This window comes from Mustela putorius, unplaced genomic scaffold (genome assembly GCF_011764305.1).
Source record: "Mustela putorius furo isolate JIRA1106 unplaced genomic scaffold, ASM1176430v1.1 tig00000129_pilon_pilon_pilon, whole genome shotgun sequence".
Taxonomy (NCBI): domain Eukaryota; kingdom Metazoa; phylum Chordata; class Mammalia; order Carnivora; family Mustelidae; genus Mustela; species Mustela putorius.
The window spans coordinates 42,003,121-42,031,103 of record NW_025421290.1 but is presented as its reverse complement, the minus strand read 5'-3'; the positions used below and the strand labels follow the sequence as shown (position 1 = coordinate 42,031,103).

Sequence of the window (27,983 nt, the reverse complement as noted above, 5' to 3'; positions counted from 1 at the left end):
CTCCCTCCTCTATTCCAAGGCATCTAGTGATTTCTAAAGCCTGGCTTCAAAGAGTCAATCCTTTATGCACCAAACTGACATTTTCGCCTTCAGCTCAGATCTGACAAGAGAAAACAGACGTTGGACCTGAGATGGTCTAGTAGTCAAAGGAATACCAGAGCCAGGGCCAGAGCCAGGGCCAGAGCCAGGCACAAGCTCAGAAAAGTCACTGCAAAGAGAGAAGGGGAGTGCTGCTGCTTCTCAGAAAAGTCAAGAAACAGGATTCTAGGTTTTAACACCAAGAAAAAGAACCATAAACCACGACACTCATTTTTCAACGGCGACATGGAAACGGCACAAGAGGCGTGCCACGGCACAGCTGTACTTGCGCAGGCTCACCAGGAGCCAGTGAATCCTGCCTGCACGTCCCAAAGAGGAACTTAGTTAATCCTCGTCTCAGCGGGGAGACGAGGGGCTGGGAAGGCCTGGGGTCAGCAGGTGCGCTCGCCACTGCGGACTGCACCACAGGGCACGGCCTCTGAGGAGCCGGGACCTGAGAGAATCTAACCCATGAGGCTCAGGAAGACCAGCACGTCCAAGACGCAAAGCTGGGTCTCATGCTTTGCCCAGAGTGGCTGCTCACACACTCAGTGTGGCCAGGAGGTGGGGCTTAAAAGAAGTTCTAGGGGCCCGAGATGTCACAGGCACTGGGTGTTCCAGGAGACTGATGAACCACTGAACTCTATCTCGGAAACTGTTAATTAATTGAATTTAAATAAATTTTTAAAAAAAGTTCTGGGGGCGCCTGGGTGGCTTGGTGGGTTAAAGCCTCTGCCTTCGGCTCAGGTCATGATCCCAGGGTCCTGGGATCAAGCCCTGCATCCGGCTGTCCCTCAGCAGGGAGCCTGCTTCCCTTCCTCTCTCTCTCTCTGCCTGCCTCTCTGCCTACTTGTGCTCTCTCTCTCTGTGTCAAGTAAATACATAAAATCTTAAAAAAAAAAAAAAAGTTCTGGTGGCCATGCTGTTACATCTGAGCGCACAGACTGCCAGCTCTGGGTTATTGCAACCACCCTTGCTTCGGGATAAGCCTCCAGGTCAAGAGGGTCCCCTGCCCTTCCTTCTCTTTGCTCTGCGCGGGTGTTTGAAGGGGAAGAGGCAGACGCCGGCACGGCTCGGCAGACTCAAACGGGAGGGCTTACTCCCATCCACCGCCTGTGTTTGCGAGTCTTACTGAAAGAACACAGGCGCGCTCCTTCAGTTACGTGTCGCCCGCGGTCTGTGCCTGCTTTGGCGCCGCAACAAAGCAGCGGAGGAGCTGCAAAAGAGAAGACAGGACCCGCAAAGCATAAAATAGTTACCAGGACCCGCAAAGCATTAAATAATTACCATACACAGAAGTAGGCTGAGCCCCTTCCTAGGGTCCAGGGAGCGAGGATATTGGAAAACCACTGCAAAGATCCACAGGCTTGTAATTATCTCAGCAAGCAATGAAACCCACAACAGGGAGAAAGTATTTCACATCATAGTTCTAAAAGGCAGCACCTGTCTTTAAGCGGAAAGAATCGCCTGCGTTCCGGTTCTTACCCTTCATCTCCGGAGGCAAGCTCCTTCTGACCAAGCGTGCTTGGCCCCCACGTCCGTCCTTTCTTCTTGGGGGCTCTCTTCTCCTCCTCCTCCCCTTCTTCTCTCAGGATGACTGAGTTCCGGCCCCAGGTTTTGCTGCTTTCACCCGGTGTCACTGTGAATAACAAAAGTTGGATGGGACCTGGAAAAAAGATAGGGTCCCCCCCCCCAAAACTAGCCTCCCTCACCAGACAGACAGACACACACACACACACACACACATATGGAGTTGCAGGGGAGAAGTCAAAAACTCTGTGGCCAAGTGGAGCCTTCGAGTCCTCAGGCACCAGTCACCGAGCGCTCTCAAAGCACCCAACACGGGAAACTTCCCCGATCCTCCCAAGTCCGAGGCAAAGCGGGGGCTCAGGCCAGCCGGACACTGGAGTTCCAAACAGATCTGGTTTACGGGACTTGTTTTGTTCCAGTGGAACTGGAGTCAGGGTGGGTAGGGAAGGAGCTAGGTAGGAAGGGGAAAAAAAAGGTGAGGGTGAAAGGGAAGACTCAGAGGTGCAGAGAAGAATTTTGGTAAGAAGGGAAGACAATGAGGAGGTGGGGACGGAACGGCCTTGAGAATCACAACCGGGAAGAGAGGAGGAACGTTCTTCTGACATCACTGCCTTATAGCAGAAGTTCAAACCCAAATGCCTCAGAGACTAGGCTTGTATCATAAATGAGCAGATGGTTCCAGACACCAAAAATACAGGAGCTGAGGGGACGGAGGTAAAATACAGAGCATATGGCAGTCGCCATTGCTTCCAGCCAACCGTGGCCACATGAAAAAAGGGAATCCACAGATATGAATGGGTTTTTCAAGGAGAGCCAGCCAGAGTCGTCTTTTGTTTGTTTTTAAATGAAATCTCTATCTTTAAGTTAGGGAGACGGCTCCATTCATACACACACGTGTGTGTGGAAATTCTTTTAATAAACACTAAAATTGTAAAAATTGGAAAATTTTTTGTAAATCTTGTAAAATTGTAAGGATATAATTGGTCCAGGGGTGCCTGGGTGGCTCAGTGGGTTAAGCTGCTGCCTTCGGCTAGGGTCATGATCTCAGGGTCCTGGGATCGAGCCCCACATCGGGCTCTCTGCTCAGGGGGGAGCCTGCTTCCTCCTCTCTCTGCCTGCCTCTCTGCCTACTTGTGATCTCTCTCTGTCAAATAAATAAATAAAATCTTTAAAAAAAAAAAAAGAATATAATTGGTCCAGACTTGACCTATCCCGAAGTATGTGGCCAGTTTCCTTAGGACCTACACTTTGAAAACACCCTTCCCCTGGGGAGCATGAACGATAACAAAAAACAATGATGCCCTGAACACGGCAGAGAGCATACAAGGTCCCCAGGCCAGGGTACCAACCAGCCCAGGCCAGGTCCCAGACTACCTATAGCACACGCCAGTTTCTGAATTGCTCTGTAGTTCACGAAAGATCCCATCAATGCCCACAAACCCCTCTGCTGGTCTCTAAGAGGAGAAGTAGGGGAGGTAGCAGTATAAAGCTAACGGAGAGAGACAAGAAGGAGCGCTAAGGGTTTGCGTACATATGTGCATGTATATACACATTGCCGAGGAGAGGTGGCAGAAGTTATGGATGGAGCAAGCCTGGGCCAGTCGGTGGCTGGACAGAGCAGGGGACAGAGGCCCCTGGTGTGTTCTGGCCCCAACTAATTTGGGAAACAGTCTCACACTGGATGGCCCGAAGGCGAGGAATGACGGTGGGGCTCGCGGGAGGACTGGAGCGGCTGCTGACGAGACTCTTCCTTTTATCCATGGTGGGGGAGGCCTGAACCGTGAACTTGTGCTGGAAATCTGCTTGGGGAAAGACAGACATGCGTGCATGTTAGAATTTTCCATAATCCAGTTCCTACGAGAAAAGTGACACTTCCCAGCAGGCTGGAGGGACAGGCCCCGGTTTCCTAAGAAGCAACTTGTTTGCCTGGGAAATGCTTTCTCCCCGAAGATGGCAGGACAGCAAGCTGAACATATGAGAAGGAAAATTCACTCTCTGAGTCAAGCTCATCTGTGGCTCAGGTAGGTGTAGCAACTACAGATTTATAGCAGTTTTCTTAAGATCGTGAGACTTGCTAATTAGTCTAGGAAATCTGACTTAAAATTCGGTTTCTTACAATCGATGAGGAGAGGCCCCCTTTTCTCGGGGACCAAGGCAGGGAGCCAGAAGCTTCTCACTAAGGGCCGGCAGAGCAGAGTAATAAGAACTCATCCTTGGTGGGAACCTAGGGAAGCGAGCGTGATGGGACTAATGGCCCAAACTGTGGTGTTTTCCAAAGGCAGTTATGGTACGGCATAAAGAAGGGAAACCTTACAGCGCTGGTTTTCTAAGTCCCAGTGTCCTCAGCTATCGAGAGGTGTAATAAACAGATGAGTGTCTGCACCGAGGTCCCTTGACTAGACGCGATCTCCCTGGAGGTGGGAACTACTGCTTCCCTCCGAGCTTCCCCAGCTCACAGCAGCAGCCACCACACACAACACGCTCAAGAGGGGCTCACAGACGGTGCTGCCGGCCAGGAAAATGTACAACGAGAACACTAGGAGACACGTCCCACAAATCTAGCCACGGGATTGCACTGGATGAATTCCCGTGCTTGCACTGAAGCCATCATCCCGGGGCTTAAAATCCTCCACTGTGTCCCCCTGATGCTATTTTCCCTCGGTTTCCTCCCACCTCCACTGAGCTTGCTTCCCGGGACCTTGTAGACATAGAATACAACAAACCGCAGTGAGCACCGCCTCCCTCCGTGGGTCCATTACAACCCACAAAGATTCTAACTCATGGTTTTGTGTTGATTTGCATTTTCCCAAGGCTGAACCTAGTACAGATGTACCTCTCCTCACCCAAAGTGCTTCTGAAAGGTTGTGTGCAACTCAAATTCCTACCAGTGAATCCCACTCTCCACTGCGGCCAGAGAACTTGTTATTCAAAGAAACCCTGAGAGGAGTGACTCCGCAGGGCCCTGAGTCCTCCACGGGAGCCACGAGGCTGCTGGCTGCTGGACGGTGCCGGTCAGGTGTGCCCGCGACCTCCCCGCGGTCTGTTTAGTCACACTCAGAACCTCCCCTGGGGTGGGCCAGCTTGGCCGCGGGCCAGTGTCCCCCCGAATGGCCAGCCCACTTCGAGCCCGCCCCGATCTGAGACCCACAGAGTCCTGCCTCGCGGAGCTGGGTCCCCGGCTCCCCGCAGGGCCCCGGCCACTGACCGGAAGGGAGGCTGATGCGGTTCCCGTCCTTGAGCTTCAGCCGGCTCTTCCGGAACTTGCCCTTGCGCTTCTTCACCCGGGGCTTCTCCTGGCACAGCTGGTGGATGATGATGTTGAGCTCCCGCTCCAGGATGTCGATCTCCCGCTCGGCCAGCTCCTGCTCGCGGCGCCGCAGCAGCTCCTCCTGGGTCTTCTGCTGGAGCGCGGCCCGCGTCAGCTCCTCCTCCCAGGTGCGCAGCTCCTGCAGGGGCGGAAGCACGGCGGAGAAGCCGGAGTGCTCGGGCTTGGAGGGGAGGCCGAGGGCCCTCGAGGGCCGGTGCCTCCATACTCCAGGTCCCAGACGGGGCGCGGGTTTCCCAGGGGGCTGGTAAAGGAATCGCTGACCACCCCAGGAACTGAATGCCTGGGAGGGGCAGGCTCAGCCCGGCCACCCGTGGACAGAGCCATGGTAGCCCTGGAGACGGGGGCTGAGGGTTCCTAGATTACTGATTAAAATTGCCTGTGACTGGAAAAACATGGGTGTTTGGGTAGAAAATATTATCATGTACTTAAATTTTACAGACTTGGTTGTATTTTCATTTTTTCCCATTCTATAAAGGATGTGACTTAAACGGTGCCCACTATAAATGAATCGGCCTCCAGGTATCACCTAATAGTCAAATAAAAATGTATTTCCAGAGTGATTGCTCAAAAGGCAGTGAGGCGTGTCTTCTGCACCTCTGTTCAGTTGGTGACTCCACAGAGGCATGTGGTTTCCACTCTCATCTTGAAGGAAAACGCTGTGCTCCAGAAGGATCGTGGCAGGCCAGCAAAGAGAAGAGAAAATATTTCCCAGTCTTTGCTGGACGCTTGCTCTGGTACCACGGCTGTATTAGATGGGCAGAACCTGCTCTCATCTACGGGATGGTGTGGGTTGTAGCCCCTTCCTTGGAGGGAACTCAGACCCCAGTCCAGAGACAAATCCATCATTGCTATACTGGAAACAGTAAGTTGAGACAAGCTGGGAATGAGCTGACTCATACGAGAAACCAGGACACTTACGGAATACTGGCCAACGGCACCATAAATCCCCAGCCTCTCAAACACGGTGAGTGTCCTTCCTTCTTGTGAAGCACTGGTCTGGGGATCAGCCTCCTCGTATGCAAATCCCCTCGCTGCACACAATGACTTAGGAGGCATCTCCCCGGAGTCCCTCACCCTCACTTGCCCCACTAGGAGTCTTACCACGGACAGGCATCAGGGCGCCGTGGTTAAGAGCAAGGACTCTGGAACAAACTGCCTGAATCGTGGCCCAGGGCGAGTTACCGCGGGCCTTATTAAGTACCATGGAGTTAACTGCACTGACATCACAGTTGTTTACATAAGACAATTATTATCTTATTATGTGAGACTATATAAGGATTCCTATAAATCGCTTTGCAACAGAGCATAGCACATAGTACGTGCTCTACGAATGCTGGCTGCTACGAGAATTGGTTTGGCTTCTCCTAATAACTACCTGTGACAATTTCCCACTTCCATTTTTCGTACTGGCAGATACCCTTATAATTTCACCAGCCGAAAGCAAGAAAACCATGAATCAAGTGATTCGACAACCTCAAGAGCCAGCAACACGAGGTTCTTCTACTCAGAACATCACTAGTAACAGGAGCACCTCCTCTTCTTTTTCTTTTTTTAAGATTTCATTTATTTATTCATTTGAGAGAGAGAGAACATGAGTAGGGGGACAGGGAGAGGGACAAGCAGACTCCCTGCCAAGTGGAGGGGGGGCTCACTGTGGGGCTCCGTCCTCCTGAAACCATGACCTGAGCCAAAGTCAGATGCTTAACTGACTGAGCTGCCCGGGGGCCAGAGGAATGGCCTTTTTCAATCATGCAGTCAGTGCTGGTCCCTTCCCCCCACCCAGGGCCCAAAAGATCTGTCATGAGCTCGGTCCATTCCCCTGTGGAACACTCCTTGACTTGCCAAGTAGTACCAGGTTAGGAAGTGCTATGTGGCATAAGAAGAGGTTAATCTCTTCAAATGAGCTTCAGAAATTATTTTTAAGTCATTTGTTGAGGTAAACAATGATCCTGGAGAGAAGATGGCTTTGGAATCAGATGACCCAGGAGGAAAATTCTGCTTCCCCGCTTACTGGCTGTGTGACTGCAGACAAGTCACCGACCCTTTGCCCTGGATAAGAAAGACAGTGACACCTGCCTACATGCTGGGGGGGTAGGGGTCACAAGACTGCAGGATAAAAAGGATAAAAGGTTCTTCCATCATCACATCTTTCAAGGGAAAGAACTGAGAAGCCATAAAGATGTACATAATTTCAGCTCCTCTTATCATGTTGCTTCCCAAATGCCCCGAGCGGGCAACGAGGAGGTAAAAAAGAAATTAGCCAGGAGACACGTGGCTGTTGCTCGTGTCCGTGGCTGTAGCCCTTAGATCCAGCCCAGCCCGAGCAGAAGCAATGTAAGCGCTTGCTCCCCCACCCCCAACCCCCGTGGACGCAAACCACTCCTCAGACACCGGGGGCCCAGAGAGGAGCCACGTAAGGAATGGCCACCAAAACGCATGGCAGATCTCTAGTAAGCTAAGAATATCTGAACTCCTGGGCGCCTGGGTGGCTCAGTGGGTTAAGCCGCTGCCTTTGGCTCAGGTCATGATCTCAGGGTCCTGGGATCGAGTCCCGCATCGGGCTCTCTGCTCAGCGGGGAGCCTGCTTCCTCCTCTCTCTCTCTCTCTGCCTGCCTCTCTGCCTGCTTGTGATTTCTCTCTGTCAAATAAATAAATAAAATCTTAAAAAAAAAAAAAAGAATATCTGAACTCCTCAGTCAGTTCACGCTTTAAGCCTTTTTCATAAAAACATGCAAAACACCCAATCATTTCAGAACCATAGTATTTTCAGCCCATCTTTTGTTTCTGACTCTGATACCAAAGACAGTCGTAGGATGTGCTGATGACTATGTTCAGTGTTGAAGCGTCCCTGTCTCCAAGTAACCCCCACTCTGGAAGTCCACTATGGAACCAAAAAAGGTTTCTAGAACCTCTCTGATTTCCTGCTGGTGCCTGCCCAGTGGCGCTCTTCCTCTGGTGTGGACAGTGGAATAGGTACTCCACGTGGAGAACTGTGGGCTCACGACGCCCAACTGGTTTCTGCCAAATCCCAGAAAGAAAGGAACCATCTCTACCACTTCGGGACACACCTGAGGCCTGGAGAACTCTCTCTGTGTAACGTCGGGAAGAAAAAGGTGCTGTTACCTCAAACTAAGCAGGAAGGTGCTTGTGTCAGAATCGGTCCAGAGGCCCCAGTGGAGAAGGCCCAGTGGGGAAGGCCCACTTGATTCAATGCGTGCCTTTTTTCTTGTTTTATTTACCTTTTCTTTGGCCCTGAGTTGGTCAAACATCTCCTGAATCTCGTGTTTCCAGTCATCCTGCAGGCAGTGGAAGGAGTCCTTGGGCATTTCAAAGAAGCCAGACTCCTCTATGGTAGTTAGCTGGTCCAGGATATTTGTGAAAGACGGTCGTGAATGAGGGTCCGGATTCCAGCAGTCTGTGTGGGACACGGAGCAGACAGGAAGCACCAATGGACAGAGACAGGAGTAAGACAGAATATGACGTGACCTTATTTACCAGGAAACTGTCTCACAATTTTCCTTCCAGAAACAGAAACACGGGGATTTCGGCAACCACACACAGGGCCGGGGAAAGCAAGCTGCCCACGCTCACGACCAGAGTGAACGTGGAAACAGATGCAGCAGTTCTGCCCCCAACCGACTCTGCCTCCCGACTTAGCATCAGAAAAGCAAGTCCAAGGGGTTTGCTGGCGCAAGGCTCGACAGCCAGGACTTACCACGTTCCTACACAATTCCAGTCCTGACAGTGGTAACTGGACTTCGGACCTCAGTTTCCCAATAAATGAGCCAGCCTTCCCCACGCCACTGGGATGATGATGAGGCAAAGATAAAAAGGCCTGGACTGGGTATCGGGAAGGATGAACGCTACGTCTTCTCGGCTCACACACTAGCTAACGGAGTGCACTCTGTCTCTCTCAGCTTCGGATTTCTCGCTCAGGGAATTACAGGGTTTGAGCAGGTGACTCCTAGAGATCTCTTCTCAGACGTTTTTCGTTTCTAGATGTAATACACTCGGAGGTCTTTTTTTTTTAAAGATTTTATTTATTTATTCGACAGAGAGAGATCACAAGTAGGCAGAGAGGCAGGCAGAGAGAGAGAGGAGGAAGCAGGCTCCCTGCTGAGCAGAGAGCCTGATGCGGGACTCGATCCCAGGACCCTGAGATCATGACCTGAGCCGAAGGCAGCAGCTTAACCCACTGAGCCACCCAGGCGCCCCACACTCGGAGGTCTTAAAAACAGAAGCTGCCATGTCTTCTCATTTTGTATTAGATGATAAAATACTGACTTGCTGGGTAGTGGGTTTTAGTTACTAAGTGAAGTTCTGCAGTCCCTGGGGATGGACAGAGGCGTACCTGTGACAGCAACGCAGCAGGTGCCACATCATCTGAAAGTGGCTCTTCCAACCACCCACGGGATTCCTCCCTGACTGACTTGTACTTCCTCCCCTCTCTCCGTGACGGACCTGGCCGAATCGTCCGACATCTACCCAAGCGCTGCTCTAGTTTTGTTCCAGTCAGCGGTCACTTACCTTCCATGAGTTTGGCAAAAGGTTCTGGGCACGTAGAAGGAATGGGCAGGGCGAGCTTGTTCATGGCCACTCCGTAAGCCACGGCTAAGCCGTCGATTCCTCGGAAGGGCACCTCGCCGGTCAAGAGCTCCCAAAGCAGCACCCCGTAGCTGAGGAGAGGAAGAAGACAGAAGCCATCTCAGACGGCCACAGATGCGATCTCACCGACAGAGCTCACCGAGGCCTTTCCGAGCTAGCCACACTCTCCCTGGCACGGAGGGAGACCAGCAGAGCAGATGCACTAATGGGACACAGACACGAGACCAGGAGGCCTGCCTTCTAGAAGCAAAAGCCCTGGAGTCGGGCACACTTAGTTACAAAGTCCTGTTCCTCAAACTCCTCATCTACAAAGTGCAAACAACAACACCATTCTCACAAGGAGGCCGTGAGAGTCTCTGAGCCACTCGGAGGGTTTAAATCAGCACTCGCCGGCCATACTCTTCTGTCGTTACTACTGCTGACATAATATTCTGGAAGAAGAGACCACATCCCAAGAACACATTTTTTTCCTATTTTAAGAAAACTTTAGCTTTCGTCACAGATACGTTTTTTCAGCTTTAGGAACGTGGAGAGCTGACCACCTACGACAAACAGATTTTCCTCCTGTCACAGGATCCTTTTCAATGCCCCCTAGGATGGATAGATTCCTGCCCCCGATCAGTTAACTGAGACTATGTGTAATTCGAAGGGGAAAGTCACACAAGGGCAGCCTACACGGGAAGAGCAGAACAAGGCCTCAGCCATGAGGACCTCAGTTTCCTCCTGACCTTTCAAATCCACAGGAAGAATTTTCCTTTCACATGTCCTGCGAGTCAGAGAATGGGAAGCACAGAGCTTAGAATCATTATTCTATGAATTCACAATCGGAACAAGGAAAACTCATGTAGTGTTGAATCCTTCCAGGAACAGCGATGCTCCCAGGACAAGCAACCATAAGGCCATGGACAGTTTGAACAGTGGATCTCCTCGTATTTTCAGCACAAATCTCAAATTTCAAAAAAATACTCATCAGTAGTTTCCAATTAACAGAGTCATGTTATTTTATTTTACTTTAAAAGATTTGACTTACTTATCTGACAGTGAGAGAGAGAGAGAGCACAAGCAGGGGGAGCAGCAGGCAGAGGCAGAGGGAGAAGCAGGCTTCTGCTAAGCAGAGAACCCGATGTGGGGTGTGGTCCCAGGACTCTGGGATCATGATCTGAGCCGAAGGCAGATGCTTAACCGACTAAGCCACCCAGGTGCCCCAAAGTCATGTTATTTTAAAGCAAAATATGGCTCAGTTGATGGAGCTGATGACTCTTGATGTCAGGGTCATGAGTTCCAAGTCCCACGTTGGGCACAGAGATTACTTAATTTAAAAAAAAGTAATCCCAATACCTATTTCATCATGGTACATTGTATGCAGGAGGAGCTACGACATTTATAACATCATCTTGAATCTCTACTATGAACCTGCAAGATAAATATTATAGCCATTCTGCAGATGACAAAAGTAAGTTTCAGATAAGTTTAGGGCCTACATGGAATAAGTAAGTCATGATGGACCCCAGACCAAGTCTCAGTTCCCTCTCTCTAGATCCCCAGCTACCATTTTTCTGCTTGATAAACTCTGTCTTTCAAGATCAAATTCAGATGCACCACCATGCATTCCTTTCACACATCTACTAAAGATTTACTATGCATCAAGGTCAAGGCTGGGCACTAGGATGCTGGATACAAATCTTGTCCACAACCAGTGAGAGGAACAGAAAAAATGTCAATAAGAACACAGAGATGAGTCACAAGAAAGATACCATGAGTGCACAAAGAGCAGATGGGCTCCTGGCCAGACCCGAACGGGGGCAGGAGACAGCTGAACCTTGACTGTTAGATAAGGAAAGACAGAGATCCGGAAACAGGGGTCAGCAATGCACAGGGCATGTCCTGCCCTCAAAGAATCCCAAATGGCCTGGTCTGGCTCCTAAGAAGAGCAGCAGGCCAGTCACTGCCCCGGAAGATCCCTGCACACGGCCCGCCAGGTGGCCTGGCCAGTGTCCTTGGACAATGGCTTTCCCTCGGTGAGTCCTCCAAATACCACCACTTTCTTCATGTATCTCAACCACCAAAAAAAGCCTGATAGACGATTGCAGGTCTTGTCTTGACGGGGAGCTGGGTTTTACTCTGAGGTTGATGGCAGCCATGCTGGGCACTCGAGGAAGCCTTCCCTGACACTCACAGGTGTTACTTAACCCTTGTGTGGGCAGCCGTGTACAGCAATTACCTGTGTGCCAGCCTATGCGCTCTTCCGGGGCAGGGACAGTAGTTTAATCTCTGCATTCAGAGAGCCGCGGACACAGCAGGCGCTCACACAGTAAAGGGCTTGGGAGGTGGGTGTGGGGAAAAGTGCATGGTCGGACCGGCCTGCAGACTGCACTGCGCACCCGAGAGTCAGCCGTGGATACAGAGAACTGCGCTGTTATTCTTCCTGCCAAACTGTTACTGGGACTCATCCAGATGGCAGTGGTGCTGGGTAGCCGCTACCGAGGGACTCTGAGAACCCTCAGCGCTGCCGACGAGACTCCGAGCTCACGGTGACAATCATCTCCTGCTGTCTGCTCCTGGCATTCCTGCCAGCCTCCACTCTGGGCAATTAAAACCCAAAGTCCCCCAGAACCCCACTCCTCTATCGAGGCTAAGATGACGGGTATCGGAGCCCTAACTACCTGGAAAGACAGTAGAGTATTGCAAAGATCTAAACAGGTGTCCTCTTCATGTCCTTGCACGGGCTCTGGGACGGTGTCCATGGAGCTGTCCCAGGCCACCTGGAAGAGGGAGAAGCCAGGGACTCCTCCCCTCTCGGCTCTCACATGGCTTCTTTGTTCTTCTGCATTTTGCTCCACGTGAAAGGCCCCACAACTAAGAGGAGCTGGTTGAACGCTGCTCAGGGAAGATTCGGACAGACTTGAGTCAATGTCTGCTTTGCCACTCATGGCCATGTGGCCCTGGGAAAGGAAGTTCCTCCATGCTCCCCACCTGGACAACGAAGACAGCACTTCCCACCTCACAGAATAGCGGCAAGGGATAAATAACACAACTACTACTTCTCCAGAAGCTTCTATGTACGGCTAGTAAACGCTGTATGTTTCCCCTTGGGAAGGGCCGGAAACAAGAAAGCCTCAGCGGTGGGGGGGGCGGGGGGATTCAGGAAAAGGCCGCAGTGTCGGCTGAGAGCCTGAGGGACACCAGCATTCAGGCAAGAAGCCTTTCTGGGAATGAGTGAACAGTAAGTCCTCCTCTGCCAATGTTCCTCTATTTCTGTAACTGAAGGTGGCAACAGAAGAGAAGCCTTGGCGTTCCTTTGGCAGGAATACAGTCCAAGCAAGGAACTAAAGAATTACACGTTGGAGGGGTCTGAGCCCCAGGGAGAGGGGCCAGAATAAGTCCACATGATTTACCTCAGGTCTGACCTACGCTGAAGCCCTCCCAGAGTTGACAGAAGGTCAAGAGGCCCTTTCAAGACCACATCCAAGCAGCCTGGAAGTACCGGCTCAGCTGAAACTCCGCCCCAGCCCCTCCCCTGGCAGAGCCGCCAGCCCCCACAGTGCTGTCAGCGGTTTCCCAGGAGTCCTTGCAACCTCGCCCCAAACCCTGGGGAATGCACCCCGTGTCAATAATTAGCCACCTCGGGGGATATGGAAATCCCTTCCATCACTTGGTGGGGTCTCAGGTCAGCAAGGGGTGCTCCATGTTTTCAAAGTGAGGAAAAGCATCAGAGTGGCCAGCGGCCGGCTGAAGGCACAGCAAACCCACGCCTGAGCTGGACTGGGATGAGCTTTCTTATTAACCGACCTCGTCTCTAAGACACACACCCTGAAAGGAGAAGATGTTCCTCAAACAGGCTTCTGCACTTGGTAATCAGCTGTGACCCCACATTCCAGAAACCACGCTGTTTAGTAATCTTTCACACAGGGGCCCCTGGGTCGTACAGTTGGTTAAGCATCTGACTCCTGATTCTGGCTCCTGAGATGGAGCCCCAAGTCCGGCTCCATGCTCAGCACGGAGTCTGCTGGAGACTCTCTCTCCCTCTCCCTCTGCCCCCTTCCCCTCCCCTCCACTCTCTCTTTCTCTGTGTCAAACAAATAAACCAATCTTTTAAAAAAATTTCTTGGGCAGGGCACTTGGGTGGCTCAGTGGGCTAAGCATCTGCCTTCAGCTCAAGTCATGGTCTCAGGCTCTCTGCTCAGTGGGAAGCCTGCTTCCCTCTCCCCGCCACCGCCTGCCTCTCTGCCTACTTGTGATCTCTGTCAAATAAATAAATAAAATCTTTAAAAAAAAAAAACAATATCTTGGGCAAAGTTAGTTGAACAACCACATGAGAAAGCACTCTGTAAACTGTAAAGTAACATAAAACTATTCTTGTTAACTAGACCTCATTCAAAATGATGATTTATTAACATATACATGAATATATTGACCCAATAAATACTTACTGATATGGTAATATGCTCATGCTATATTGTATTTCAAAAGCAGTTTATGAAACAGAATGATCCCATTTTAAGGGATGGGCAGATAAAAATGGAAACAGAAATAAAGGCACCAAAATATTAATAGAGGTTATCTTTAGAAGTGGGTAAAGGGTGATTTCTTTTTCCCTTTTTTTTTTTAATCCACATTTTCTAATTTTCTTCGATGGTGAACATATTTTACTTCTGCAATTTTAAAAACTTAAAATGCCTCCAATCATCCCACAGACACCAGGCAAGAAGTCTTTACAGGAGACCACCAACCACTGTGCTCCCTACACAGCACAACCAGAGGGAAAGTTTTTGTCCACTACCCTTCCTGAGGCGGTCTGAGTCCAAGCAGATGAGGAAATGCATGAAGCTGAGGACCTGGGCCGTTACCAACACAGCCTCCGTCACAGCATGTGGAAGAAGCCCAGGGAACCACATGCTTGACAAGCACTAAGACTCAGCTGGCCTTGGGCACCTAGCAAAAGCAGAGGCCGAAAGGCCCCAGACCCCAGGGAGTTCCAGGAGGGGTGGGGGACAGATACAGGCTCAGCCAAGTACCTGGCACAAAGTTAGTATTCAACAAACGATTCCTAAATGAGTAAATGGATTATAAGTCCATTTGGGAATGAGCTTTGTCCAACTTCCTAGGCCCGCTCTGGGACATCCTGCTGGGCGCCAGGCACGGCGCACCAGTCATCTGGAGGAGCCCGCCCAAAGTACAGGAACAAGAGTATATGGATGGCAGCAGGGCTACAAGCACAAAGTTTAAGAACATATCTAGTTCTTTTTTTTTTTTAAAGATTTTATTTATTTATTAGACAGAGAGTGAGAGAACACAAGCAGGGAGAACAGCAGAGGGAGAGGGAGAAACAGACTCCCTGCTGAGCCCAGAGCCTGATGTGAGGCTCCATCCCAGGACCCTGGGATCATGACTTGAGTTGAAGGCAGACGCTTAACTGACTCAGCCACCCAGGTACCCAGAGACATCTCTAGTTCTAATCATAGCTTTGCTTCTACCACCTGGCTAAAAAGTCCCTTAAACCATCTCAGCCTCTGTCACCTCATCTGTAAAAGAGAAGTAATATCCTCTACTTTGGGGGTTCTTGTGAGATTATTAAAGAGGCAGAGCATTTAGCTCGTAAGCACGTGTATAGGTGGTAAATATCGTTCGCAGAGTATGCATGTTGTACCTACAGCAACGGGCACAAGACTGACTCTGCTAAAGGCACAAGATCATTTGGAGCCACTTAGGTAAGTAGGCTCAAGGGAGGTGGGATTAAAGACCCATCTATCGGGTTCCCATACATCGCTGCTTGCAGGAAATGCAGCAGCCTGGAAGCTGAGTGTAGCAAATGGCTGACTATCCCCCAGATCCATTCCCCCTTCTTCCTTAATAAGAGTTTTAGGTGGACACACAGTTATCCTGTTTGCCTCCCTCCCTGGGAGCCAGGTGTGCCCACGTAACCAAGAGCCCGCATTGGGGTGTGTACAGAAGAGATGTGCACAACTTCCGGGCTGTCTCCAAATTAAGGCCAAGCTGCTTGCAGTGAATAAGCTCTTTCTCTGTTTCTGCAGAATATAAACGCTGAAGTAAGTCACTCACATGTAACCGTTCAGAAAATACACTGAGGGACCCAGAAAGAACCTTGGTTTCTTTTCCTTTTTTTAAGGAGCAAGAGTGAGCACAAGCAGGGGAGGGGCAAAGAGAGAGGGAGAGAGAGAATCTCAACTAGATTCCATGCTCAGTGCAGAGCCTGACAAAGGCTCGATCTCACAACCCTGACAACATGACCCAAGCCAAAACCAAGAGCCGGATGCTGAACAGACTGAGTCACCCAGGGGACTGGCTCAGTGGGTTAAGCCTCTGCCTTTGGCTCAGGTCGTGATCTCAGGGTCCTGGGATCGAGTCCCGCATCGGGCTCTCTGCTTGGCGGGGAGCCTGTTTCCTCCTCTCTCTCTCTGCCCGCCTTTCTGCCTACTTATGATCTCACTCTGTCAAATAAATAAATAAAATCTTTAAAAAAAAAAAAAAGAACCTGGGTTTCTGAATGCTCTCATCGGCACAGCTAACCTACAGTCTGGACTCTTTAGAAAAGAAAGACACTTCTACCTCAAGTGCATCTATAGATCTCTTCGTAATAATAGCTAAGATTAATTAAATTATTAACTATGCTCATCAGCCTATAGACAAGTAATGAAAGTGTTAGATTGAAGCCTATGAAGTTGCTGTTTTCATAGGTCGAAAATACTGGAATATTCCTACCCAGTTCAACCTAATGAAATCTGGTCAGATACTTTAAGGAAGGAAAACTCTTTTCTTCATAATAGTTACTTCACCCTGTAATGAATGTGTGGGAAAATAAAATAAGATGTAGTATACAGAAGCTATAAAACATCACTAAAAGAAACTGGAAAAGGCCCACATAAACAGGAAGATATCCCATGTTCATGAATTGGAAGACTTACTGTTGTTAAGATGGCAATACCCCCCAAAATGATCTACAGATTTAACACAATCCCTATCAAAATCTCAGCTGCCTATTTTGGAGAAATTAACAAAATGCTCCTAAAATTCATTTGGACATACAAAGCACCCAGAACAGCCAAAATCATCTTGAAGAACAACGACAAAGTTGGAGAACTCTCTACATTGTAATTTCAGAACTTACTACAAAGCTACAGTAATTAGAACAATGGTACTGGCATAAGGATAGATACATAAACCAGTGGAGTAAAACTGAGTCCAGAAAAGACCCTTACATTTATGGCAAATTACTCTTTGACAAGGGTGACAATTTAATTGGGAGAACGGCCTTTTCAACAAATGAGACTGGATGCAGGAGTCCCTGCTTATCCATGGGAGGTACATTTCAAAACCCTCACTGGATGCCTGAAGCAACAGGTAGCACAGAACCCTATTTTTTTCCTATACATACATACATACCTATGATAAAGTTTAATTTGTAAATTAAACATAGTAAGAAATGAACAATAACTACTAATAAAAGGGAATAATTATAATAATATACTATAATAAAAGTTATATAAATATGCTCTCTCTCTCAAAATCTTATTGTTCTTGTTTTGCCTTTTTTTTTTTTTCAAAGATTTTATTTACTTATTGAAGAGTAACAGAGAGAGCACAAGCAGGGTGAAGGGCAGAGGAAAAAGCAGATTCCTCACTAAAGCAGGGAGCCCGATGTGGGACTCAATCCCAGGACTCCTGGATCATGACCAGAGCCAGACACAGGCACTTAGCTGACTGAACCACCCAGGTGCCCTCACCCTTCTTTTTGCAGTGATGTGAGATGATAAAAAGCTGACGTGATTAAGACGAAGTGAGGTGAATGACGTAGGCATTGTGATACTGCCTTAGGTATACTGATGACGGATCTGACCTTCCAGACCACAGGTGACCATGAATAAATGAAACCATAAAAAAGCAAAATTACTCATAAGGAGGGACTACTATGGTCACAGGCAGAAGAATGTAGTTAAATCCCTTACCTCACACCACATATAAAAATTAACTCAAAACAGAACAGAGACCTAAATGTAAAAGCTAAGTTTTATAACTCTTAGAAGATAACGTAGGTACAAATATTCATAATCTTGCACCAAAAGCACAAGCAACCAGAAGAAAAAGCAGATAAATTGGACCTCATCAAAATTAAAAATGTTTGTGTTTCAAAGAACTCCATCAAGAAAGCAATAAGAAAGAGACCCACAGAAAGGGAGAAAATTTTTGCAGACCATGTACCTGATAAGTGACATGTTAAGGATATATAAATAACTCTTTCAACTTAAAAATAAGAAGACAAGTAGCCCAATTTTAAAATCTGTAAAGGATGTCAATAGACCTTTACTAATAGGCACCGGGATTCTGATAAAAATATTGCAGAAACAGGTAGCAGTTGTAGTGGTTGGAATGGCAGCTCTAAAATGGTAGGTCCATGTCCTAATATCCAGAATCCTTACGTGGAACAGAATCTCCCCTAAAGTCTCTGGAGGGAGTGGAGCCCTTCTCATATTGATTTCAGACTTGTGGCCTCCAGACGACACATGTCTATGGTTTCAACCACCAGGTCTGTGGTAATTTGTTACAGTGGCCCTAGCAATTGGACAATCGTCATTGGAACAAATTTGGTAAATTTACTAAAAAGCACTGACTTATACATTTTCAAGGGTGAACTCTGTCATATGTGTATACAATTTCAATAAAGCTGTTATTTAAAATACACATACTCAGGGAGGCTGGGGGGCTCAGTCAGTTAAACATCCGACTCTCAATTTTGGCTCAGGCCATGATCTCAGGGTCGTGAGACTGAGCCCCGTATCGGGCTCCGTGCTCAGCACAGAGTCTGCTTGGGATTTTCTCCCCCTTCTTTTCCCTCCCCTTCTGCTCCCTTCTCGTGCATGCTCTCTCTCTCTCTCAGATAAATAAAATCTTTAAAAAAATAATACGTATATTCATCATACACACACACAAGCTCACTTTACTACTCATCGGGAAGAAACAAATTCATGGACTAAGTACATGATCACCTATAGTCCTTCCTTTTAGTATAGCGTGCTGACACTACTGTCTCACAGCCGTGAGGATGCATACTCCGTAGAAGCTCATCTTCCCATCAGCAAGGACAAGATCCATGTATAAAATATTTATTTGTTTGTTTGTTTGTTTATTTTTGAGGACAAGATTTTTTTTGACCCATGTGTCCTTATGACCTATTGGCTGATATTTACTGGGGGCGCGGGGGTTGGTCGAATCTGTAAGTCTGCAGTTCTGGGTAATTGCTTGAGACCCATCTTCTCCCATTTCTGTATCACTGTTCAACCGAGAGAGCGCCAACTAAAAGGTTAACCAGACAACTAGAAATCTCCAACCTACCAAAATAAAAGAGATCACACAAAGAATACTCATTAGCGGAAGAGCCTGCAGTGGGGACAGGTCCAGCAGTACACAGCCACGGGGCTAAGGCAGCCAGGATGACCCTGGGGAAGGTTCCCAGGAATGAGCGGGTGCACTCACCACCCTACCATCAGAGATGCACGTGCACACTGACCCTGGATCTACTGGTCTTTCCTACAGAGCAATCACCAAGAGGTGGTACCTGCCAAAGCACTAAAGGGACTCTGGGTAGGTGAAGGCATTAGAAATGGTCCTATGGCAACCTGTGAATTCCTGGAGATTGCTCTGAAGGGGTCTCTTAGACCTATTTGGGGTGCCTGGGATTCTACGCATCCTTAGTTCTCCAAGTCCTAAAACGTGTGTGCACCCAAAATAAACCTGGGGAGCATGGACCCTGAGCCTCTGGATCTTACCTCCACACGTCACTGCCTTTGGAAAACATGGAGGCACGAATGACCTCAGGTGCCATCCAAGCATACGTCCCCGCTGCGCTCATCTTTGTGGTTCGGTGCCACTCTCGAGCCAGGCCGAAGTCAGTGATCTTCAGAATCTTGTTGCTCAGGTCTCCATTCTCCACCTTCTGAAGGATCAATACTGAGCAAGAAAAAGACATGGAAGAAACCAGAAAGTCTGCATCAATCACAGGAAAACCAGCGAATACAGAGCCCTCCTGCCAGACTCTTGTCCTCCCCGCCAGGCTCCCTGGGCAGCTACGCTAGCCTGATGGTATGAACCACTGTTTTTGGTAAGACATCTCTACAATGCATCCATTGTTGTGCCAAGTCTTTTCTAGGCATTACCTTTAACTCACAACAACCTTACAAGGTAGGTACCACTGCTGTATCCTTTCCACAAGATGAGGAAACTGAGATACCAATAAGCCAGGACTGAAAGGCAGGCAGTCGGACACAAAGGCCCTTTTTTACCCTCATGGCGTACGGCCCTTTCACACCCTATGAAAGGAGCCACAAGGTCACAGCCGACCCTTCTGAGGACAGCCTACTTGGGCTTCCCGTCTGCCCGGGCACCCCGGGCCATAACCACTCTCAGACTACAAGGAATGGCGGTGCATGGTGGATTTCCAAGGTTTCAGACTGTGTCTGAGCAGTTTCCATGAACCTCTACAAGTTACTTAAGCCTGTAAGAAAACATGTCTTGGGGCACAGAGGCTTCCCTTTGACCTGGGAACTCACCCCCAGGCACTGAGAACTGGCTGACAAGTTACAGAAGTCAAAGGGCACACACAGGTTTACACCCACAAAGCTTTCTGTGGATATGACCCAGGAAGAAAGAACTAATGCGCCCAACCAGTTACACTCTGGGCCTGTCCCCCGGCTTCTAACACCAAAGCACCCCTGTGCGGAGCCATCTTAGTTCTCCTAGGATGGTAGCTGAGGTAGCCACCTCCAGGGGGTTCCAGGGATATGCGTCCCCTTGCAGGGGCCAATCTTCCTAAAAAGAGCAAAAGCGCTAATTGACTAATGTCCTAGAAGCTAAGCCAAGGAACTCTGAGAGGGCAGTGGCCGCGTAGAAGCCAGAACTCCATGTCCACAAGCAGGATGGCTCTGAAGGCGCCATGTGAGCACAGCCTCCTGTGGGCCGGACGCTGAACGGCCCAGAATTGAGAGCTCTCTACGCAGGATTTCAGAGAAGGAAGGAGCCTCTCCCCAGCCCTGCTGTTCAAGTCCAAGTGGAGAGAGTGGGGAAAGGAATCCATCGAAGAGAGAATAACAACTAAAAAAAGGTTGACTCCATTCCTCCAGCCACTCTGTCTAGGTAAACACTGAAAACATGAGTTCTGAGCCCTACTCGGGCGGGGTTACCCTTCCTGGGTTGGTTCTCCTCAAACTCCCACTGAGGGGCTCTTAAGAAGGCTCTAACTCTACCTCTCTGAGAGGTCTTTGCAATTTAAGATTCTCTGACAGCTCAAACTCTTTCACTATCTAAAGAAAGGGTCCGTGGTGGTGGTACTCTGGGTACCAAGGAGGGGCTCGGAGGAGACTCTGAGGGCAAGGACCTCAGGCAGTCCCTCCCGTCAGCCACACGCTGTAATTTTCTCTTCCTGCCCCCAGCCTGTCCACTGAGCCGTTACGTATTGGAAGGACGTGGGCCACAGGTCTGTGTCCTACGTGCTTCTCAAAAAACCAGCCGTGGAGAGGGATGACGAGGAGCTGCAGCGCTGGAAACACAGAGAAAACCGTGCCAGTCCCTCCCTGACCTAATGGGCTCGGTGTCCTTCCTCCACACCCTCTCTGAGCCCCCGGACACACTCCTCCCCACTCTGAGCTGAACGGATCCACACCTCTAAAGGCTTGGACAAATTTTTTTAAAAAAATACGTTCTCCATCTCATCAAATAACAAAACTCTTTCCAGATTCTTCTGTGCCCCTCTCCCCATCTCTGCCGGCAGAGATAACAGACAAATATGCACTCAAACTCCTGGGCCAGTGGTACTAAAGAAACTCACCGTTCCCTGTATGAGGCAGCCCCCAGCCACGGACCATTTCTAAGCCGCCCTGAAACCAAAGATTCAGAGTGAGACCATCCGCTCACCCAGCCAGTGGGGTCTGGTCCTGTAACAGCCGCCCCCGCCCCCAACGCCAGGTGCTGGGACGGGGTGAGTGGGAGGGGGTAACAGTTCCCTGGCACATATGGAACCTGCTAAGCGTCGCAGATTCCAGGCTGGGGAGCAAAGACATCTAGGTTCTGTGACAGGAAGTGGATTTTTAGGCGATGAATGGCGTGATGAAGAGGATGCCGGATGGCTTAAGACGGACGGCAGGTTGGAGATGCGGCAAGAATCAGCCCAGGAAAGATCTGCCGGAATACGAATGCCTTTAGGTAGTGTAGGTCCCGCCCAGTTCCACCGAGTCCCCACTGCTCTCTGCTGCCTTAAATCCAGCGACTTCAAACAAGTGTCCCCACAGGCTGGACCCCTGACGGCATCGGAGTTAGAAATCCCTGGTCTTCGGGCTCTGACCTCAACAAAGGGGAGAGGCTGTGGTTAGAAGCCAGCTAGTAATTCTGGCTGTCTCTAGATTTCTGTCTAGTCCCACCGAAGGAAATCCATCCTGGCAGCCACCATTCCCCATCCTCTCCTCTCCCCAGCCCCTCGCAGCCGCCAATGTGTTCTCTATCTCTACGGATTTACCTATTGTGGCTATTTTATACAAATGGACAGGTGACAGGTGACACATCTGGTAATTTCACGTAGCATAATGTTCTCCAGGCTCCTCTGTATTATAGCTTGTAGCCACACGGCACGCCTTCCTATGGTTGAGTAATATTCCTTCGTACGCATAGACCACAATTTGTTTATCCATCTGTCCACGATAGACATTTGAGCTGTTTCCACTTTTTAGTTACTGTGAGGAAGCGCCGCTATGCACACATAGGTCCGTCTATTTGTTTCGGACCTGTTCTCCATCCTTGGGGATATGCACCGAGGAGCGGAATCACTACGTTGTGATGGTAGCTCCATGTTTGCTGCTTCCCTCGGCAGGCGCCCCATTTTACATCCCCACCAGCAGTGGGAGAGGGTTCCAATTTCTCCACATCCTCAACGCACCATTTTCCCTTGTATTTACTTTTAAAAAAAGAAAAATTACAGCCATCCTAGAGGATGCGGAGTGGTATCTCATTGGGATTTTTTGACTTGCATTTCCCTACTGACCAGTGATGCTGGGCATATAGCCATGTGCTTGTTTGCCATTTGTGTATCTCTTTTTAAGAAATGTCTCTTTGCTCTTAATCTCAGGAGACAAACTGAGGGTTGCTGGGGGTGGGTGGGTGGGATGGAATGGCTCGATTATGGGCATTGGGGAGGGTATGCGCTATGGTGGTCACTGTGAATTGTGAAAGACTGATGAATCACACACCTGTACCCCTGAAACAAATAATACATTATATGTTATCTTCAAAATGCAGGAAAAAAAGAGAAACGTCTTTTTGTTTTGAGTTATAAGACTTCTTTCTATGGGGCACCTGGGTGGCTCAGTGGGTTAAGCCTCTGCCTTCGGCTCAGGTCATGATCTCAGGGTCCTGGGATCGAGTCCCGCATCGGGCTCTCTGCTCAGCGGGGAGCCTGCTTCCTCCTCTCTCTCTACCTGCCTCTCTGCCTACTTGTGATCTCTCTCTGTGTCAAATAAATAAATAAAATTTTTTTAAAAAGACTTCGTTCTATAGACTCCATGCACTAAACCCTTACCAAATAGATGACTTGCAGATATTTTCCCTTCTGTAGGCTGTCTTTTCACGCACGTGACAATGTCCTTGGATGCACAAAAGCTTTTAACTTAGATGAAGTCCACTTTACCTGTTTTTTATTTTGTTGGTCATGCTTTTGATGAAATATCAAGGATTCCATTGCCAAAACCAAGTTCATGAAGATCTGCCTCTATGTTTTCTTTTACTAGTTTAACGGGTTCAGCTCTTATAACGAGGTCACTGATCCATTCTTAGTTCATTTTTGTGTATCACAAGAGGGCCTTCAACCTCACTGGTTGGCATATGACTATCCAATTGTCCCGTTTGTTAAAGAAAAAGACTTTACTTTTAAAAACAGAATGGAGCAGTTCCCTCCCAGTGCACTTTCCCTGGGGAAAGGGAAGTTAGAATCACAGCAGCTTATCTCCCGTACCCTTGAAGTTAGACCCTTCTGAACTTCTACCACCAACAAACAGCCACAGCAAGAACAAATTATGGTGCTTTACTTAGAAAATTTAAGAATGCTTTATCAAAATCTAACAACGTCCGTCCAAGTATTGTGTAAAGCTCACCTCTCACAGGTAGGGCAGCGGAACAAATGCTGAAAACAAGTCCAGCCTAAGTCAACATGGGGGTCGGGGGGGCTGGCCGGGTAGGAGGGCTCAGAGAGGAAAAGGTCCATTTGAACGAAAAGTCTTACTGATTAACCTGACAGAGAGGTTGGATGGAGAAGGGGGAGGGTCCCAGCCCTTCAGATGTGGGTGACAAGAAGAATGGTGGCATCCTTGATTGAAGTTGAAAGGCAAAGCCCTTTGAGGAAGCCAAGTTCAATTTGGGATGACGAAATGGGTATAGGGCAACGGTAACAAGAGTCAGTATGGATCAGAAAAAGCCCAAAAAGCAGATCATTTAAATCCCAGCCTTGACACTCTACATGTGACCCTGGACAAGTTTCATAAACTCTGTGCTTCTACTCTCACTTCTATAAAACGGGGATAAGGATTAAAGGCAACGTAGTAACGAAGCACCTAGCAGAGGGCCTGACACCCAAACAGGGACTTGGGACACCACAGCTATTAGTGTTACTCTGATGATTCAGTGTCTCGTGCATAAGTGCAAGCTAGGGGACTCAGCAGCCAACGTACTGAAGACACTGGTAGGAAACCTGGGAGTTGCTGACAAATGGTAACTCAACAATACTATTTTGCTGTAGAAATAAATGGAATGGTTGATAAATTAATAACGCTAGCTATCCATTATTGATCCCTTGCTATGTAGTGGCACGATGCTCTTTGCATACAACGCCTTAGTTAATCCTTAAACCAACTCTATGAAGTAGGTACCAATATTTTCCCAATTTTACCCATGCTGAAACAGACACAGAATGGTTAAGTCAGTTGCCCACGGTAGAGAAGAACGGAGATGGGCTCCAAAGCCAGACCTCTCTTCATGTGCTGTGCCACCCAGAGGATAGAAAGGAATCCTAGTGCCTTTCATTATAGGCTTATTTCATTTCCTGCCAGATGCCTAGACCAGTCTTTACCGCACTGCCTTTTTCTGAATTATTCCTTCAGCACCCAAAACCACTATCATACAATTTCACACATGCGCTTCTTTTAAATCATTCCCCAGTACTGCAGGCAGGTGTGTCCCACCACCTCCTCCAGAAGGTGATGGGCAGGACTCCTCGTGGGCAAAAACCCCATTCTCTGTCTTCCGGAATCCATACTATTCTCCCTCCAGGTACCAGCACAGAACCAGACTCTATGAAAGAAGTGACCCCTTGCTGGTCATTTATTTCAGTAAATAAGTAGCTTGTGCATTTCTCAGACTACCACCCTGTGGATGCCCGGAACAGGGGGGAAGTGGACATCCCCCCCAGCCCGGTGCCATCCATCCCTGAGGCATGAAGGGGAGCCAGCGTGTACGAGGCAAGAAAATGAGACTGAGAGAGGAACACCACAGCCACGGTTCACTGGTGACTACAACATCTAGCGGCCACCAGGTCGGGTCGGGGGACGCAGGAAAGAGAAACGACTGATTCTGCCCTGATTCTGTAGTATGTAGGGCCTTCCCTACATACTACACGGAAAGATACAAGACAAAATTGAATATTAGGTGAAGACAAAGTGTACATCAACAGGGGCCAACGTTTTGCTACAATCAGGAAGATAGGCAGTTTTCCAAGCCTCCGTAACCCACGGACAGAATTCACGATTATTTCCAGATCAGGAACCAACTATACACCACTTACTTAGCATTTTTCTTTACAGTGACTTTTTAAAAATTACTAAAAGAAATTTTGTATTATTATAAATGAAAAACACAAATATTCTAATATCAGTTAACCTGTACAAATAAAATGAAAACAAAAATAACCGTAGATCCTGTCACGGGTCAAACCCTGAGCCTAGGGCCTTCAGTCTGTTAGAAAGAAACATTTAGAAATGTTGAAAGGAATATAGGAAAACTGGGACAAAATGAATGTCGAACCTGCATGAATACAGAGGGAGGAGTGACTTTTCTACGGGGTTCAGTGGCATTTCATACACACCCTCTGAAAGGCCATATCCTGTTAGGTTATTAGAGGCAGAAATAATTCAGATGGGGATGGCCACAGAGGGCTCGGTGTCTGACCTAATACCATTTAGCTGGAGGCCAGGCACTCAAAACTTGGCATAACTGAGGAGACACTCCCATATGTCATAATGGTAAATTTAGCTTTGGTTGATGATTTATCATTTTGAGATTTCTTATTTATTATTCATCTCCATTAGCACGAGGGGCTCTGATCTGCTAAACGCTCACCTTGGCGCCAGGACTCCCGTCCCCCAGACCTTCATTTAGTTTGAATGAATCAGCACCATCTCTCCCTGAATGGGCAACTGGTCTACCTCTTGAGGGTTCGGCTCTGCTTGGTTGAGTCTCTTCCCCTCCCCCAATTTATTGTCCAATGTATATACAAACAGAAGAGTGTGTGTATGGTTTAAAGAAAAGGAGATGAAAACTCCTGTACCCTACCCAGTCCCTTAGAAGCTCCCTGTGTCTCTCCCTCATCACATCCCTTTCCCGACTTCTGCCATTCATTCCTTTCCTTCTTTTTATATTTTACCACCTATTCTTAAATAAGTTACTGTTTAGTTCGGAAAGAGCGAGGGGCAGGTATGTATGGAGCTAGGCATACTAGTTTTCTGGGGCTGCCACAACATGACTACCACAAACGTGGTGGCTTACAACAGAAACTTATTCTCTCTCTGTTCTAGAGACTAGACTTCTAGTCCAAAGTCAAGGTGTGGCCAGGACTCTGCTCCCTTCAAAGGCTCTTGGGAAGGAAGAATCCTTCCCTTCCTCCTCTAGCTGCTAGTGGCTTCCAGCAATTCTTGGCACTCCTTGGCTCAAGGCAGCGTTAACTCCAGCGTCTTCATCTGGCTGTGTGCCCTGTGTATGTCTGTCTTTGTGTCTTCGCATGGCCTTCTCATCTCTGTGTGTTCGTATCCAAATTTCCCTCTTCTTATCCAGAAACCAGTCTCTGGATTGGAGCCAGTCTTCATCTAATACAGCCTCGTCCTGACTTGATATCTACAAAGACTCAGTTTCCAAATAAGGTCACATACACAGGCGTGAGCACCTCCGTATTTCCTTGCTCTGAATTCACCTTGGCCTACCTCCGGTTCCTGGGTTGGGCAAAGCAAACACTCATCTATCCAGTAAGCGGGGCAAGGAGCTTCATCAGCACATGAGCAAGACAGCCAAGTGCAGATAAGAATCTGCACCAGGCTCCCCCAGGCAGTGAGTCCTCAGGTTAAATCAATGGAACACCACCAGCAGCTGAGTTGGCCATGACAGCCCTGAGTCACACTGCCGGATGTCAACTGTCCAATCTCCAGGTCTCAGCCATGCTCCCGGAGACCCCCCTTCCCAATTTGTGGGGCTTTTCCCCTCATTCCTCTCCTGTCCCTGTGTCCCGCACCCCACTTTTTCTCTTTGCTGGCTTCTTCTCTTGCTTTGGTGGTGTGCCTTCTCCAGTAGCTCCTTAGAAAAGAATGCATGGAAGGTTCTTTTTTGTTGTTGTTGGAAAATGTCTCTTTTCCATCCCTATACTTGGTACAAAAATGATGAGAGATTTACCTTCATAATTCTGAAGACATTGTGCATCATTTTCTCGCTTTCGACACTGCTGTTAAAAAGTCTCAAGCCATTTTGTTTCCTGATACTCTGTAAGTGATGCGTCTTTTTCCTTTGGGAAATTTCTACTCTCTTCTTGGTCCCCTGTGGTCTGAAATCTTAGAGGGATGTGGCTTGAGGTGAGAACTTAGTGAGTACTTTGAAATCTACACAATCATGTCTTTCAGTTACAGAGAATTTTCTTGAAGTATTTTCCTGTTAATTTCCTCGCCTATATTTCTGTTTTCTCTCTCTATAGAATAGAATCCATTATTCAGATACTGGGCTTTCTAGACTGGTCCTTCAATTTCCTGATCTTGTCTCCTCTATTTTTCCCATCTTTTTATCTTTTTTCCTCTTCTTTCGGAGGTATCATCACTTTACCTTCGAACACTTCTATTGGGTTTTTCATTTTCCTATCACGGTTTTAATTACTCTTTTTCCTTCTCCGAATTTTTTTCTTTTTGGGGGGACTGACGCTGATGTATTTGTGTAACAGCTGTTTTTGTAACATGGGCACAGTCTTCTCTTCTGAGGGTATCCCTGATGGTTCTTTTTTACTTTGTTGTCTCCCAGCGCAGTTTGCTTGAGCTGCTTTTCCTGTTTGTGCTTTGGCCTCTAAGGCGATTTTGCTCAGAGTCCCAGCAATCCTTGGTTGTCTGCTCACGACTGAGAGCCAAATTGTGCTTTGGTTTTAAAAAGG

At 48.4% G+C, this 27,983-nt stretch overlaps 1 protein-coding gene across 2 annotated transcripts in view; it reads right to left on the bottom strand.

Moving 5' to 3' along the window:
• Positions 1-27,983, bottom strand: part of MAP3K9 (mitogen-activated protein kinase kinase kinase 9) — a 73,516-nt gene that overhangs the window by 11,913 nt on the left and 33,620 nt on the right. For both annotated transcript variants that reach the window (XM_045072936.1, XM_045072943.1), the window contains exons 3-8: positions 19,324-19,504; positions 9,464-9,612; positions 8,176-8,351; positions 4,814-5,054; positions 3,285-3,407; positions 1,564-1,717 (exon numbers count right to left, since the gene is read on the bottom strand). In XM_045072936.1, coding sequence (XP_044928871.1) covers positions 1,564-1,717; positions 3,285-3,407; positions 4,814-5,054; positions 8,176-8,351; positions 9,464-9,612; positions 19,324-19,504 — 1,024 coding nt within the window. The remainder of the gene's footprint in view (positions 1-1,563; positions 1,718-3,284; positions 3,408-4,813; positions 5,055-8,175; positions 8,352-9,463; positions 9,613-19,323; positions 19,505-27,983) is intronic.